This window comes from Lycorma delicatula, chromosome 3 (assembly GCF_047948215.1).
Source record: "Lycorma delicatula isolate Av1 chromosome 3, ASM4794821v1, whole genome shotgun sequence".
Lineage (NCBI taxonomy): Eukaryota > Metazoa > Arthropoda > Insecta > Hemiptera > Fulgoridae > Lycorma > Lycorma delicatula.
The window spans coordinates 25,619,475-25,635,024 of NC_134457.1; the positions used below are offsets into that span (position 1 = coordinate 25,619,475).

At 29.8% G+C, this 15,550-nt stretch overlaps 1 protein-coding gene across 8 annotated transcripts in view; it reads left to right on the forward strand.

Annotated features, from left to right (window-relative positions):
* The window catches only part of rush (pleckstrin homology and FYVE domain containing family member rush hour), a 67,653-nt gene that overhangs the window by 28,008 nt on the left and 24,095 nt on the right, over window positions 1–15,550 (forward strand). For all 8 annotated transcript variants that reach the window (XR_012755637.1, XR_012755638.1, XR_012755639.1 and 5 more), the window contains exons 5-8: window positions 4,971–5,096; window positions 6,792–6,898; window positions 10,083–10,257; window positions 14,516–14,616. Coding sequence is in view for 1 of the 8 variants with exons in the window: in XM_075359566.1 (XP_075215681.1) it covers window positions 4,971–5,096; window positions 6,792–6,898; window positions 10,083–10,257; window positions 14,516–14,616 (509 nt within the window). In the remaining 7 variants the exon portion in view is untranslated. The remainder of the gene's footprint in view (window positions 1–4,970; window positions 5,097–6,791; window positions 6,899–10,082; window positions 10,258–14,515; window positions 14,617–15,550) is intronic.

A 15,550-nucleotide genomic window follows, 5' to 3' on the forward strand; every position in this document is an offset into this window, starting at 1 on the left:
TTTAACTGCGCCCTCGAATTTGTCATGAGAAAATGGTATGAAATAAATCCCAAAAATATAAAAATGGGTACTAAGAAAAACTCCATCACACTAAATTGCCTAGGATTTGCAGATGACCTCGCTCTTTTAGCAAATAATATTCAAGAAGCCAAAACACAAATCATGAGCCTTCAAAACCTACCACAAAAGATAGGGCTTCATATCTCTTTCGAAAAAACTGAACTAATGGCCATAAATCCTCTGGTAATAGAGCACATTACAGTAAACAATCAGAAAATTAAAATAGTAAAACAATTTAATTATCTAGGGGAAATAATAACTTATAATTTAAATGAAAAAGTGACATGGCAAAACAGGACAAATAAAATGATTAAATCCCAAAAATTAACTTGATCAACATATAACAAAAAATGCCTTTCTGCTAAAACAAAACTTAAACATTATAAAACTGTAGTACAGCCAGAAGTCACCTACGGAAGCGAGACCATTTTCAAAATCACTCAGAAAAACCGAATTGAAAAAATTCTGAAAATAGAGAGGAGAATTGTCAGAACGTGTATCAATAAAAAACACCAAAAAGAAGGCCAATGGTGGATTGTGCCAAATGAGGTGGTGTATCGAGAAATAGAGCCTGTTACTGATACTATGCGAAAAAAAAGAATCTCTTTCTTTGGTCATCTTATAAGGATACCGGAAATAATACTGTCAAGAAATATCATTGAAAAGCTCTGGTTCCAAAAGCTAGACGTAGGATGGATCAAAGAAATTAGAGAAGATATGAAAGAATTGGGAATTTCCCTGACTGACCTACAGAATAAAACTGGAAAAATTACAAAGCTAAAAGACAAAAGCATTCAATTTAAACAAAAAACAGACAAACGACAAAATACAACGAAGAGGGTGTTTACGGATGAAGAAAAGAAAGCAAGATCTGAACGGATGAAGAAATACTGGGCAGCTCGGAAGAGTAATATAACATGCTTTTCTCAGAAAAGATCCAACTAAAATTGACTTAAGTGGTCCCATGTTGGCCGTAAAAGCATAATAATAATATAACAATGGTAATAAAATAATTAAATTATATTTATGTAAAATTTTGTATATTAAATTTTTGTGTTTATATATATATATACATATATTACTTAAAAATATTACCTTTATTAATTCTTTTGGTTAACCAATCAACTATACAAACTTATAAAATAAATACATAATGCTTTGCTTAGAATTCTCTAACCTCCCTCAGGTGACAATGCACATTCATACCTATGATGTGTGTATAAATGTGTATTGTCACCTGAGGAAGGTTAGATAATTTTAAACAAAACATTATGTATTTAATTTATAAGTTTTTACAGTTGATTGATTAACCCAAAAAATTAATTAAGGTAATATTTTTAAGTAAAATATTTATTTTTATTATATTTAATTCTCTATCCAATCAAGAGGAAAATAAACTTAAATAAATTACTTTTAAGTTAATATTATATATATATATATATATATATTGTGTCTGTAAAATAATAGTAGGGTTTTAAACTGTTATAGCTCCAGAACACAAAGCATTTTAGAGAGATGAATTGTACATTAAATGAAAGAGAAACACTCTTTGCACAAGTGCACAAGAAACACTCTTTGCATTGTGCTTCCAAATTCCCTATGCCTGTTTAGAACTTCAGCTTACAATTTTCCTGAGTCTTTATCATTTGATTATTGACTATTCAAACAGTCAGAAAGTTTCTCTTTAAGGTTCCCATTCTGCAGATATCATTGGATTACCCTGTTTTAGCAAATACAACTCAATATCCTTTTCCTCTAAAGCCAGCTGCATTTCAGGTGTTATTAAAGGATTACTTGCATTCCTGAAGATGTCTCCTTCCATCCTTTATTTAAATTCCTGTTTCCTGTACCTCTGAAATTCATCACCTAGTCAACTCACCCTCTAGCTCTTCAATTTAATTCTGCATAACATCTACTATACTCAGATCTCCATATTCTTTCCTTTCAATTTATCTGTGTTCAGTACATCTTCCAAACCAGATTAATGTGTTTTATTATTTACATTATTTGAATTATTTGTTCCTGGTGAACAAATTACAAGGGATATCTCTAAAGTAAAGGCCGCTAGAAATTTCTCTCCTTAAGGCTGTTGAACCTGCGTCATTCATGGCCACGTTAGTAATGTATGTTGTTTCTGTAAGTTGTATCTTTGATTACATGTGAGTTATTACATTATAAAATGAATAGGAAAATCGATGTTGCCACCGACTATAAAATGAGTCATATTATTTAAACCATCAAAATGTTAAACCAGCTGAAATTCATAGGCAGTTGGTTGCCGTGTGTGGTGATAATGTAATGAATGAAAGAAATATCCAAAAATGGTGTGACAGGTTTAGAAATAACAGAATTAAGGTGCATGATGAATGTTTGGGGAGGCCCTTAATAATCACCGAAGACTTGTTGAAAAATGTCGATAATAAAATCAGAAAAGATCGTTGCTCAACAATTTCTGACCCAGCCCGTCTTTTTCCTGATGTTTCAAGAGCTGTTATCTCATGATAACAGCATTGTTCATGACCATTTAGGCTTCAGAAAGGTTCTGCACGTTGGGTGCCACATGTCTTAACAGAAAGTCACAAAAAAATCCAAATGGGATCTGCTTTTGAATTTTTGATGCACTGTATAGAAAAAGGTGATGAGTTCCTTAATGCAATTGTTACCAGCGATGAAATATGGATTTTATATTACACACCAGAGAAAAAACTGCAGTCAATTGAATGGCATCATTCTTAATCACCAGCCAGACTGACAAAGGTCTAGCCACAGCCATTTGGACAGAAACTGATGGCCACATTCTCTTGGGAGGAGTTTGGCATACTGCTGATCAATTTCATGCCATGTAGAAGAGGAGTTTGGCATACTGCTGATCAATTTCATGCCATGTAGAACAATTATAAGTGCAGAAGCCTACTGCAAAACTCTACATAAGTTATTGCATGCCATTCAAAATCAGTAATGTGGACAGTTGATCGACGGCATCGTCCTGCTGCACGATAATGCACATCCACATATTGCAGGTCCAATACATGATTTACTGAGAACATTTGGATGGGAAATTTTTCTATCGCCCACCATATAGTCCAGACTTAGCTCCTTCTGATTACCATTTGTTTGGGAAATTAAATAAATTTTTTAGTAGTAAGCAATTCACGGGTGACAATGAACTTAGTAATGCTGTTAATCAATCATTGGCTAAATGGACTGACAGCAGAAGAATACGATGAGGGTATATTGAAGCTGGTGTATTGCTACAATAAATGTCTTAATTCATTTAATTATATAGAGAAGGTAGAACAAGGTATATAATTTAAGAGAAGTAAAAAATATTTATAAAGTTTTCAGAATAAATTTTTTACAATGAAATGGTCTTTACTTTAGAAATAACCTCTCTTTAATGAGATGGGTGATAGTTATTTAATCATTATTTCTTTTGTTATAACTGTGCAGTCTTTATTTGGTTCAGCATTTCTCTGACATACAATTGTTGTGATGTCTCAATAGTTGGTTGTACAGCGCCTGGGACCTGAGAGCCAAATCAGTGTTAAGAAATTCATCGTCTTCTTTATTACATTAGTTGGAAAATGTCAAAACTATTGTCATTAATTTACTTTTTCCTTTTTCTTTTGCTAGTACATAAAGAACCCATTTTGCACAAGTTTTTTAAAAATCAAGTTCTTCATTGACAATTTTTTGTATGAGAGAGCTTAAAATTTGAGGATATAAGTTGTGTAATCCATCAATATTGAATTATCTATCCTTACAAATAGAATTATAATTTTTTTTCTGAATCCTTCATCACAAGGGCCATTCAAATTGATCTTGTTTTAAAAAACAAATCAAATTGATATTGATTTAAAAATTCTTTAATTTAACATAATGCACAATTTTCTTGCAATTAATTCATTACATCACCATAGACCTCTATTCTTTGCCCTTTTTACATTACATGATCAATTTTTCCTGCATTGAAAAATTGGACACAGTGTAATTTTCAATTTTTGGAGGATTTTTCTACTTTTTTCCAAACATATTGAATGCTTTGGAATGCAATTATAACACATATTTACATTCATGAAACTTGAGAAAATACAACTAGGAATTGACTTTAACATCTATTAGTGCTATGTATAAACATTCTTTACTTTTACAGTAGCCCTTATACTATTTTATATGTAATTCATATTTTAACAGCAATTGATGTGGAAAGTCCTACAAAAGCTGTACTAAGAGTAATTATTTTTTCATTGTATTTTGATTTTTTCCTCTCAAGGGTTTAACAATAATCACTGCTTAAACAAATGACAGTTATCAGTATTATCAAATTTTAAGAATAATTAAACATTTAAAAATTATTAATTATTCTTTTTATAATTATATATTTATGATTTAGAATTAATATATTCATGAGAAGCGGGGAGAAAGTAAGGTGGATAGATAAAGTGAGGAATGAGGAAGAAATGAACAGGACTAAAGAAGAAAAGCACTAAAGTATACAAAAGAAAAGGTAACTGATTATAGGACATGTTGTGAGGAAATTGAATCCTGACAATGGCATTGGAAGGGTCAGTAGAAGGAGAAATTAACTAAGATAGAAGAAGAAGGATGTTAATAGATAGGTGAGGATTGGAAACTACAAGAGGATGAAGGAAGAGGCTTGGGACAGAAATGGATGAAGATAGTAGTAGTGTAAGGGACCTGCTGCACAACATTTGATGATAATGATATTTTTGATTACTTATATTCTTGATTAAGAATACTAATCTAGGTATAGCCTGAAGAAACAGTTACTGCAAAAGATTCTATGGAAGATAATGACTGTTATTGTTGGTTATTGCTTAATTAGAAAAGTTGTTTAGATTTTATATAAATTTATTTAAAAATTTTTTTGGTTTGATTTTTTTGTTTAGAGTTTAGAAATGGTTGGCTCATCAGAACGGCATCTAAATCATTTGCAGTGTATGCTGCAACGTCAACAGAAAAGCAAGAATGGATGGCCCATATAAATAAATGCATTGAAGATTTATTAAGAAAAAGTAAGCACAGTTTTTCATGTTACATCATTTGAACAGTTTAGTTTTAACTTTAAAAAAAACATTTAATCGTAATTGAACTACACATTTAATGCAGAGAATTGTTCAGTTTCTAGGGAAATGGCTTTATAATAATACATACCACTAAGAAAATAGATCTTTTAAAATATTTGGAACTAGCAATTTATTATAGAAATGCAGTAAAATATATTGTTTTCTGTAAGTCACTGACATGTTTTCAAATAACCTGAACTGTTGATATTTCATTCAAAAGACATTAAAAGTTTTATATTTCTCCTTTTCTCTTTCACACAAATACACATACACACACACACACACACACACACACACACACACACACACACACACACACACACACACACACACACACACACATCCACATATTATAATATTATAATCCATCTTGTTGCACTGCATAATTATAATCATGTTATATTCTACCACGGTTACAGTTGTGATGATACAGATAATAAATTCAGCAGAACTACTATTTAGAACTTCTTTATCATTACTTGTACATTCTTTAATGTGTAGCAAGTTATTATAGCCATCATGGCATTTATTTGCAGTAGTGAGATATAGAAGCCATTATGTTGATTAATGTAATCAATTGGTTTCTTAAAGCTGTGAAGTTAATTAATTTTGCTGTATGTTCAAGTACATCACCACTATTTTGATGGGTGTTATAAGAATTCTTGCGTGAAATTCTGTGAAATGGTTGACATGCTACCAAAGAACACTTATGTGAAAACAATACTTTGTAATGAGGCAGAATATATTTGATATGTACCATGTACATATCAAGTACTTCATTTTAACATCTTTTAATAACACTTGTAAAAACAATTAAGCCTATATGTGTTAGCATTCCTTGCTCTACTCTGAACAACAGTATGGCTGTTTTCATTTTATATTTGAATCTGTTCATCATCAAACACCAAAGACCTTTACTAAAGAAATCAAATATAAGCACATGATTTGGCAGCATTTTTGCTGTTAAATGAGTAATTTCATTTTTAGTTAATTTTTATAAACTTTTCTTTTTTTGAATATTTTTAGAACTAACATTTTGTAGCTATCATAGTAACTTTAATAATGGTAAAATATTATGTAGAAAACCCTTTCGATAAATAAATTAGTTCAACCACAAAATTTCCCAGCCACGTCATGTGAGGCAGATCATGTACATGATTTAGTACTTGTGCTGTTTTTCTTTTTAATCTTTGACTTCTATATTTTTGTTGTTAATGAGAATATAAATTGTGGTACCAGAAATTAATGTGAGGTTTCTTCTGGATTAACTTTATAAATTTAGGTTTGAAGTTGTGTTCTAATCTCTATTATATTTCATTGCCTATAAATGTTGAGACACATTTGAAATTCTGTAATTTATGCTAAAAGTCTAGTATAGTTGAAACTTATAGGATTTAACCTTCACTTTTTCAAGAGAAGGTATTTTCTAGAGAATACCTTCTTGTTAGTTGTCAGGAGTCAGGTTCTAAACATGTACTTTATAGTTCTTATACTAATTATGATACTATTCTCCATTAATATTGTACTCAGTTGCATGTATCTCCATGTGATCTAAAACAAACAATTTTTTTTCATGTTTTCTGTAAATTTTATTAATATAATTAAATTTTATTTATAATTGTTTTATATTTATTTGTGGTATAGGTGGTAAGAAGGCAGTTGAAGTACATGCTGCCGTTTGGGTGCCTGATTCAGAAGCAGCTGTTTGTATGCATTGTAAGAAGAATCAGTTCACTGTTCTAAACAGAAGAGTAAGTTTAACAGAAGTGATTTTTTTATTATTAATGTATTATCTTTATGTGCATGGATGACATGAAAAAAACCAGAAGTACTTTTTTTTTTTTTAGTTAGTGAAACAAATTTATTTTTTATTTTTTTACATATAAGAGGTTATCTCCAAAGTTAAGGATGTTTCATTGTAAAAAAAAATATTTTGAAACTTTATAAATATTTTTTGTTTCTCTTAAACTACATAATTATAGTACTACTTCTTAATTCTTATACTACTTCTCTATATAATTGCCACATAAATTAAGATATTTATCATAGCAATACACCAGCTTCAATATAGCCTCATATTCTTCTGTCGCCAGACCATTTCGCCACTGATTAACAGCATTATTAAGTTCATTGACACCTGCGAATTGCTTACCGCTCAAAAATTCTTTTAATTTCCCAATCAAATGGTGATCAGAAGGAGCTAAGTCCGGATTATATAGTGGGTGATTGTAAATTTTCCATCCAAATGTTCTCAGTAAATCACATGTCAGGCCCACAACATATGGGCGTGTATTATCGTGTAGCAGGATGACACCGTCGATCAGCCGCTGTTGCCAATTTTGAATGGCGCGTTGAAACTTATATAGTCTGTGGAGGCTTCTCCATTTATAGTCGTTCCACATGGTATGAAATCAATCAGCAGTATGCCAAACCGATCCCAAAAGACTGTGGCTATCAGTTTGCATCCAAATGACTATGGCTTGACCTTTGTCAGTCTGGTTGGTGATTGAGAATCACACCATGGCGTGTAATACGAAATCCACGTTTCATCACCAGTAACATTAAGGTATTCATCACCTTTTTCTATGTAGTGCATCAAAAATTACAAAGCAGATCCCATTTGAATTTTTTTTTGACATTCCATTAAGACGTGCGGCACCCAACGTGCACAAACCTTTCTGACGCCTAAATGGTCATGAACAGTGCAATCAATAACAGCTCTTGAAACATCAGGAAAATGAAGGGCTGGGTTGGAAATCGTTGAGCGACAATCTTTTCTGATTTTATCATTGACTTGTTTCAACAAGTCCTCGATGATTATCAAGGGCCTCCCAAAACATTTTTCATCACGCACATTAATTCTGCTTTTAAAAAATTTCTTAACTTTTCATACCATTTTTGGATGTTTCTTTCGTTTATTAAATTATCACCATACACAGCAACTAAACCTATGAACTTCAGCCGGCCTAACGTTTTGATGGTTAAATAACATATGACTCCACTTATTCCATAGTTGGCAGCAACATCGATTTTCCTATTTATTTCATAACTAATAACTCACATGTAATCAAAGATATTACAACACAACTATTTACAGACAAGAATGCAATGTGGCCATGAACGACACAAGTTTGCCAACATTGCGGAGAGAAATTTCCTAGCAGTGTTTACTTTAGAGATATCCCTCATATATTTATTTAATTATCTGTTACATAGTAACACAGTACAGTGACAATGTGTCAACAGTACTCTGCAGAGGTGCCAAGGCATCTATACACAGCCCAGTTTACATATAAAAAAAAACATATATATATATATATATATATATATATATATAAAAATAGAAAAGAAAAACTAACAAAATAATAACGATTACATCTGAATATAGTTTCCTAAGCATTTATCTATGTGACATAGCATTCTTCTTGTAGATTTTGTAATATTTTATTTATAATTTCTCAAAACTAGACATTTAGTTTCATGAGGCAGTTTATTAAAATAAAACTTGTCTGTTATAATAATACATATTTACATCTCGTATTTTAGAAAATTATTTATAAAGTTTAGGGTTATTTCTCTAATTTAGTTTAGGGTTATGACTCTGATTATAATATGTATTTTTTTATTAAATTAATTGGTAATTTGATAATTTTATTTTTTTTTTAAGAATTTTTCTGTTTCTATTTGGAATCTAATGAAACATTAGATTTGGATCTTTATTAGCTGACTCCCATGCAATTATACCATAGCTTACAATACTGTAATAAATTTCATATGTAATTAAGTAAATTTTGAACTGTAAGAAGTCTGCTCAGTTTTGTAATGCAAAAGCTGTATGTTTTATTTTGTTTGAAATTTCACAACCCCATCTGAATTGTTGATCTATGATAGTATCTAAATTTGTATAACATTTTTTTAAAACTAAATCATTCCACTTACAACATTAAAATTAGTGGGTACACGGTCATAATGATTACCAAAAAATAAACAGATTGTCTACTTAAATTTAGAGCTAACTTACTGTAATTTAACCATTCTTTTAATTCATTAAGTTGCTTTTCCAATTTATTATAAAGTTCTAACCAAGTATTTTCTGATTTAAAACTTTATAAATTTTTATTCGCTTTAACTTTTGTTTGTGTGAATATTTTTTATTTTATGTATTCTTAATGAAAAAAAAGTCTACAAAATTGGAATGGATTCCTCTGAGGTGATGGATTATGTAACTTTTTTTTTTAAACAGTTTTTCTGTTGTAACTATCATCACATCTGGGATATATATTCCCTTATATAGTCATAAACTTCTTATTAGCCTTTGGGGTAAGCCTGCTGTATTAATTTGTAGAATTAAGTATCAATCAATTTTAGTGTTAATCTATACATGTTAGTATTGTTTTTACAAGATGATTTGCAAAGATCAATTTTTCTGCATTAATATTAAATGCTTGATTTATTCTTAACATCTATAATTTAAAGTACATCTGTTTATCAACACAATATTTGTTAAGTCTGATGTTGTAATTCCTGGGTTATTTTGATTATTAGTGACTGCTTTTGTACTCAAAAGCAAACTACAGTTTTATTTGAGCCAGAAAAGGGTATAACAACATTGTTGCTAATGGAACTTGACAGTATGCAGGTAGACATAGTAGTAGTAGTAGTAGTAATAATAATAATAATACTAATACTAGTTAACAGTTTGCCCTGCTAAGTGCTGCTGGAGTGAACTAGATGTAGTAAGTTTGTAAAAATCTTTTTATTGTCGATCCTTATAGTTTTCTAGTAAATGTTTTTAATGGTATTATTTTTCCTTCAATTGAATATGTTTTTACACGCCAAGTTTTTGTGTATTTTAAGTAATCTAAAAATATTATAATTTCCATTTTGCCTATTTGGTTTATTAATATTACTGCTTTTATTTTTGTTTTTATTTAGCACCATTGCAGAAAGTGTGGTGCCGTTGTCTGTGGACCGTGTTCAAATAAGAGATTCTTGTTGCCCAGCCAGTCTTCTAAGCCACTTCGTGTTTGCCTTAACTGTTATGACACATTGTCAAAAGCCAAAGCCCAGCAAAATAATTCACATTCTGACCATTCTGTCAGTAAAGGAGGTAAGCCTCGATTCAACTGCTTTGTGGATAACACATATTTTATATTTCCTCTATTTTCTTGGTTTTGAGCAATAAAATGATAATTTAATAAAAAGATTCATGTAGGAAGATCATCTCATATATAGATATAACGTGAATGTAAGAGACGAGAGATGTGTAATGAAAGTTTTAAGAATAGAAAACACCATGATTGGAAATGCATGAAAAATTAAGTATAAAGAAGGAGAATTTGAAAAGAACTAACACGTTTATATTTTAGAAGGGTGAAGTTATTATAGATGGAAAAAATGTAGAACAGAGAAAGACAGAAAATCAGCTGGTACTTGCCTTAAGACAAGATAAAATTGCCATTAATTTGGTCTGTATAAATAATACAGTGAAAAATGGTTTTAAGTTTTGCACTATTTATGTCCTTGACAATAATTTTGTGGTTAATTCTATTAAAAATGCTCTTTTATTTGCCTGTAAGTAGCAGTTATTTTTTAAGTCATTTTGTAAAAAATGAATTTTCTTGTGCTCTGGATTTTTATGCACTTTTAGATGAGACTTGTTAATATGAACTGGTTCCACAAATTTTCCATTAGCCTAAGAATGTTAGTTATGAATTATAATTTATCTGAAAAATCATATAGAAATTCAAACATTTCATATTTTTTTAATGAAGTGTTCTACAATATTAATAAAAAAAAGAATTGTAATAATTTGCATACTAGGAAAATAAAGCCAATAGTTAACCAGTGATATTCACATAATTTATTTTATGATACATTTTTTAAGGATTCAAATTTATCCCTTTTATACAATTTTGTATTGGAATATAAATATATCGGTAAAAGTCTATTTTTCAATTACAGGGTAATTCAAAATAATATTCAGTTTTGTATACAAAGTTACAAATTGTAACTTGACAAATTAAGAACTAATGAAAATATGAAGTAAATTATTTCCGATAATACTCTAAATAAAGTTTACAGATACACCTCATAAATATTCAGTGTTGCTCCCTCCGGCTATATGGCACACATCTAAGCAGTAGTTAAACTCATCTCACACGCAATGTGTTACTGAATTATCACAGCTGTGATATGGTTCCACAAGGCGGCCAGATTTGATGTTTGTAGAGTTGGTATATAAACTACATTTTTCAGAAACCCCCTCAAGAAAAATCACATGGCATGAGATCAGGTGATCTTGAAGGCCAGAACTGAAGAGCCAGGTTTTCATTCTCAACGTGTTATATCCATTGTTGAGGCAGAGATTTATTTAAATAGCATTGAATTTGCCAATGGGGTGGAGCTCCATCCTGTTGAAAAATGAAGCCTTGTGAAGCTTCATTTAGTTGATAGAAAAGCCAGTTTTCCAGCATGTCCTGGTACATTATCCCAGTAACCGTGTATTCCACAAGAAAGAATGGTCCGTAAACCATTTTTTGTGATAGGGAGCAAAAGACATTAACCTTGGGGGAGTCGCTTTCATGATGCAGTGTCATAGGGATTTTGTAGATTGCATATGCAAACATTGTGTCTATTACTCTTCCACTGAGATTGAAGTCGTTTCATCACTAAAAGTTAAACGTGAAAGAGAAGTGTCATCCTCCATGTTTTCAAGCATTTGATCATAAGATTCAGGTTTGCCACCTCCGTGAAGAGCCTGTAAAAATTGTAGGTGATATGGTTTGAAAAGTAAATGACACCTCAAAACATGCCAAACAGTCGGTCAAAGTAATCCAGGTTCTCTCTCCTTCCTCTGTGGGTTGATATTTTTGGGCTTCGTATAAAATTTTTTTCAATTCGTCTCGCATTCTCTGCCGCATGCAATCGGTGTCAGCCTGTGCTCTTCTTTGCTGGAGGGTCAGTGTTAAATCTGAGACAAAACGCACACTGCAATGCAGTTGCTGACTGAGATTTGCAATGCTGAAGAACACAGAAAATCTTGTGTTGCCCTGCAGCAATCTTACTCACAACTGACACATAATGGCAGCACAAGCACTCTTTAACAATCGTTAATGTAATTACATGTAGTCCTAGTAATGTTATTTGAAACTTTCGGTCCTACTCTCTCATTTACTATGTAGATTAGTCAGATACAATGTGTTGTTCACAAAATATAGTTACTAAATTGAGTACATCATTTAGAATTTCTCTGTATTTTGAAATATGTAATTAAATGAAATTTTTTCCATTAATTTTTAAATTTAAAAAAATCTAGATTAAGACTTCCTGTTTTCAGGAATAATATTGTTTTATGTTTAGAAAATTATATGTTACAGAATCTAAGATTTTTCTCTTTCAATGTAATTATAATTATGTTCTGTTATCAGATATGAGAGACCAAAACTATTAAAATGGAAAAAGTCATACGCTTAGAATTACATTTGACAATTACAACGTTACAAATTGATAAACCAACAAATTATAAATTATTAACATATTGATTCGTGTATGAATTTCACTTTTTCACGTCAAAATTTATAATATAATAAAGTTGACATGAATTTTTCTTGCATCAGCAATGCAGGATAATTTTCCATCTACCCAAAATGTTGTTTAGTATTACATATCATTAGTAAATTATTAACTGAGTAAATTGATTATAAAAAATGTAATTTTCCTCCTACTAAAGTTTAAACCTTATTTTTTATTTGTAAAACTTCAAAATATGCACTACTAATTAGATTATAATACTGTTTAGTTGTAAAAACTTTGAATTAGTGAAGTTTACAGCAGCTTCAAAAAGTAAACATTAAAAAAATAATAAGCTTCAGTCATTGAATATAGTATAATATCCTTCCTATTTCGTATGTTTAAAGTCTGTTTTATCAATAAATAGTTAGAACATTTTTTTTGTTTTATTTTTATTTAAAATGTTGATAGGCCTTCTTAAAAAACTTAGTAGATAAAAAAAATTGTTGGCTGGAAATGCAAATATCAAGAAACCAGTTCATAATAAAGAAATGCAGGAGAAACAATATAAAGTACCGTAAGCTAAGGTTGTTTGGAATGAAAATTGTATATTATTCTTTTTATCTGAAGTTTTCCTTTTGAATTTTTTAAAGTTTTAGATGAAAATACTGTTCCAAGTATTTTTTTTCTAATATTCTAATTAGAATGAGTTCAAGCATATATCATTATCACTATGATATAATAATCCAAAACTGAGTAATAATGACAAACAAATAAAAATTACAAATATTATTTGTGAAACATATCTTAAATCCTCAGTTATTATTTTTAAAGTTACTTTAAATCTAACATAGAAGCTTCCTCTACAAAGTATTAAAGAAGAGATGTTAGGCAAAAAAAATCATCAAAATCTGTACATTTGGTATTGAGTAAACCAATAAAATTGAACTGGATCACTAACCAACTTTACCAGTTTACTGTATGATGAAATTAATGTTGGAACTGGACTTGATTGGCACAGCACTGTGTGATAAACACCAGTCAACAGCACAGCCAACTTAACTTCACATGTGAGAAAAATGTGAACAGCTTGCAATTGAAGTAAAGTAATTTACATGTTTTTCTCTTAAGTATGTAATAACATTTTTAATATGTTTCTTTGTGATGAATATGCAGATTTCTCATGCTTGTGGCCTTATTCTTGTTTGCGGTCTTAATCATTGCAAAATAAGTACTGAAAGACAGTGAAGTAGACAATAAAATAAAAAAGAACTGCTAGACTAAATTTAATGATAACTGAAAAATTCCATAAATTTTTTTTGTCTTCAGTCATTTGACTGGTTTGATGCAGCTCTCCAAGATTCCCTATCTAGTGCCAGTCATTTCATTTTGAAACACCCCCTACATCCTACATCCGTAACAATTTGTTTACATATTCCAAATGTTGCCTGCCTGCACAATTTTCCTATCTGCATGTCCTTCCAATTCCATAAATAAGCAATGCAAAATTAAGTATTAATATTCATACTGGATATAAATAGTAACAATAATTAAAATATGTTACATTTATTAGTAATGATGTAACATCTATATTACTGCTGTAATAGATCCTTGCAACCTACCTGTACTTGTCACCATTTGACTGTTGAGTCAACTGTCAATGTCTGGCAATGTCTTTAGTTCACATTTTTTCTTCATATGTTAACTTGGTCACACTGTTTGTGGTTGAGTTTTATCATATAAATTAAATTATATCTTCCTTCTTTTTTAAAATTGGTTAATAATATTCATGACAAGCAGTTAAAGGGACAATTTTTTGTGGCATTTTATGACTATATTAAATTTTTTTGTAATAGACATGAAGGTTGATCGAAGTGGATCGGCTGATTCATCAGGTGAAGAAGATTCAGATGATGAAGAAGAAGGAATGAATAGAAATGATACAACACCAGACCAGGTAATTATCACTTTTTGTTAGATTGATTTTTATTATTTTCTCTATTATACTTGTTTTAGTAATATTGTCTAGCTTCTTATACTTCCTTCTTTAAAGCAAGGTAATGCGTTTGCGTTTGTTGTTATGATATTTGTTCAGATGCTTAATAGAGCAGTTATTGAAGAAAAAGGATTATTGTTACAATTTTTTTTTAAAATCCAAGTCCATAATATCCAGTATTGTTTTTGTTATTTTTTTCCATACTGTAGCAGAAAAGACCATGCAATATTTTTTGAGTTAAACATTTTATTTCTAATGTAAGAAAAGAAAATAATTTGTTTCACAATAAATGTTATGAAAAATGTATGAAATGCACATGATGTTTTTTATTTGTTGAAAATAAGTGCTAACAAAATTTCATCATTTTTAAATTAAAATTTATAATAATAGTAAAATCATTTAAAATATGTCAAATATTTTTTTATTTTTTTCAATAATTGCATAACCTTTAGCATTTCAGCCAAGCTGATAGAATGTCTGATATAAAATTAGATTTACATTACAATAAAACTGCACATTCTATTTAAATCAATAAAAAATTTCAATACCATCCAAATATTTCGTTTAAAAATTAGTTAGTATTGACTTTTATTTATTTATTTATTTATATTCTCCTAAGCATCTTTAAAATTACTAGTTTCATTAATTTTAAATCTTTTAAGAAAGCTAATTTCAAAATTACTATTATATTAATAGAAGCATTTTATCATTTAGCATTATTTGTCTGTGATAAGGGTATATTACTTATCTTAAGATGTAGTTCTGCACATATGTACATGTAAATTATAGTCATTTGATGTATTATTTTTAACTAAGGTAATTAATTTAAAAATTAAATTGTTTCAAGTCATACAAGCACAATGGTCAATCAATCTATTGTTAACATAGCACCCTA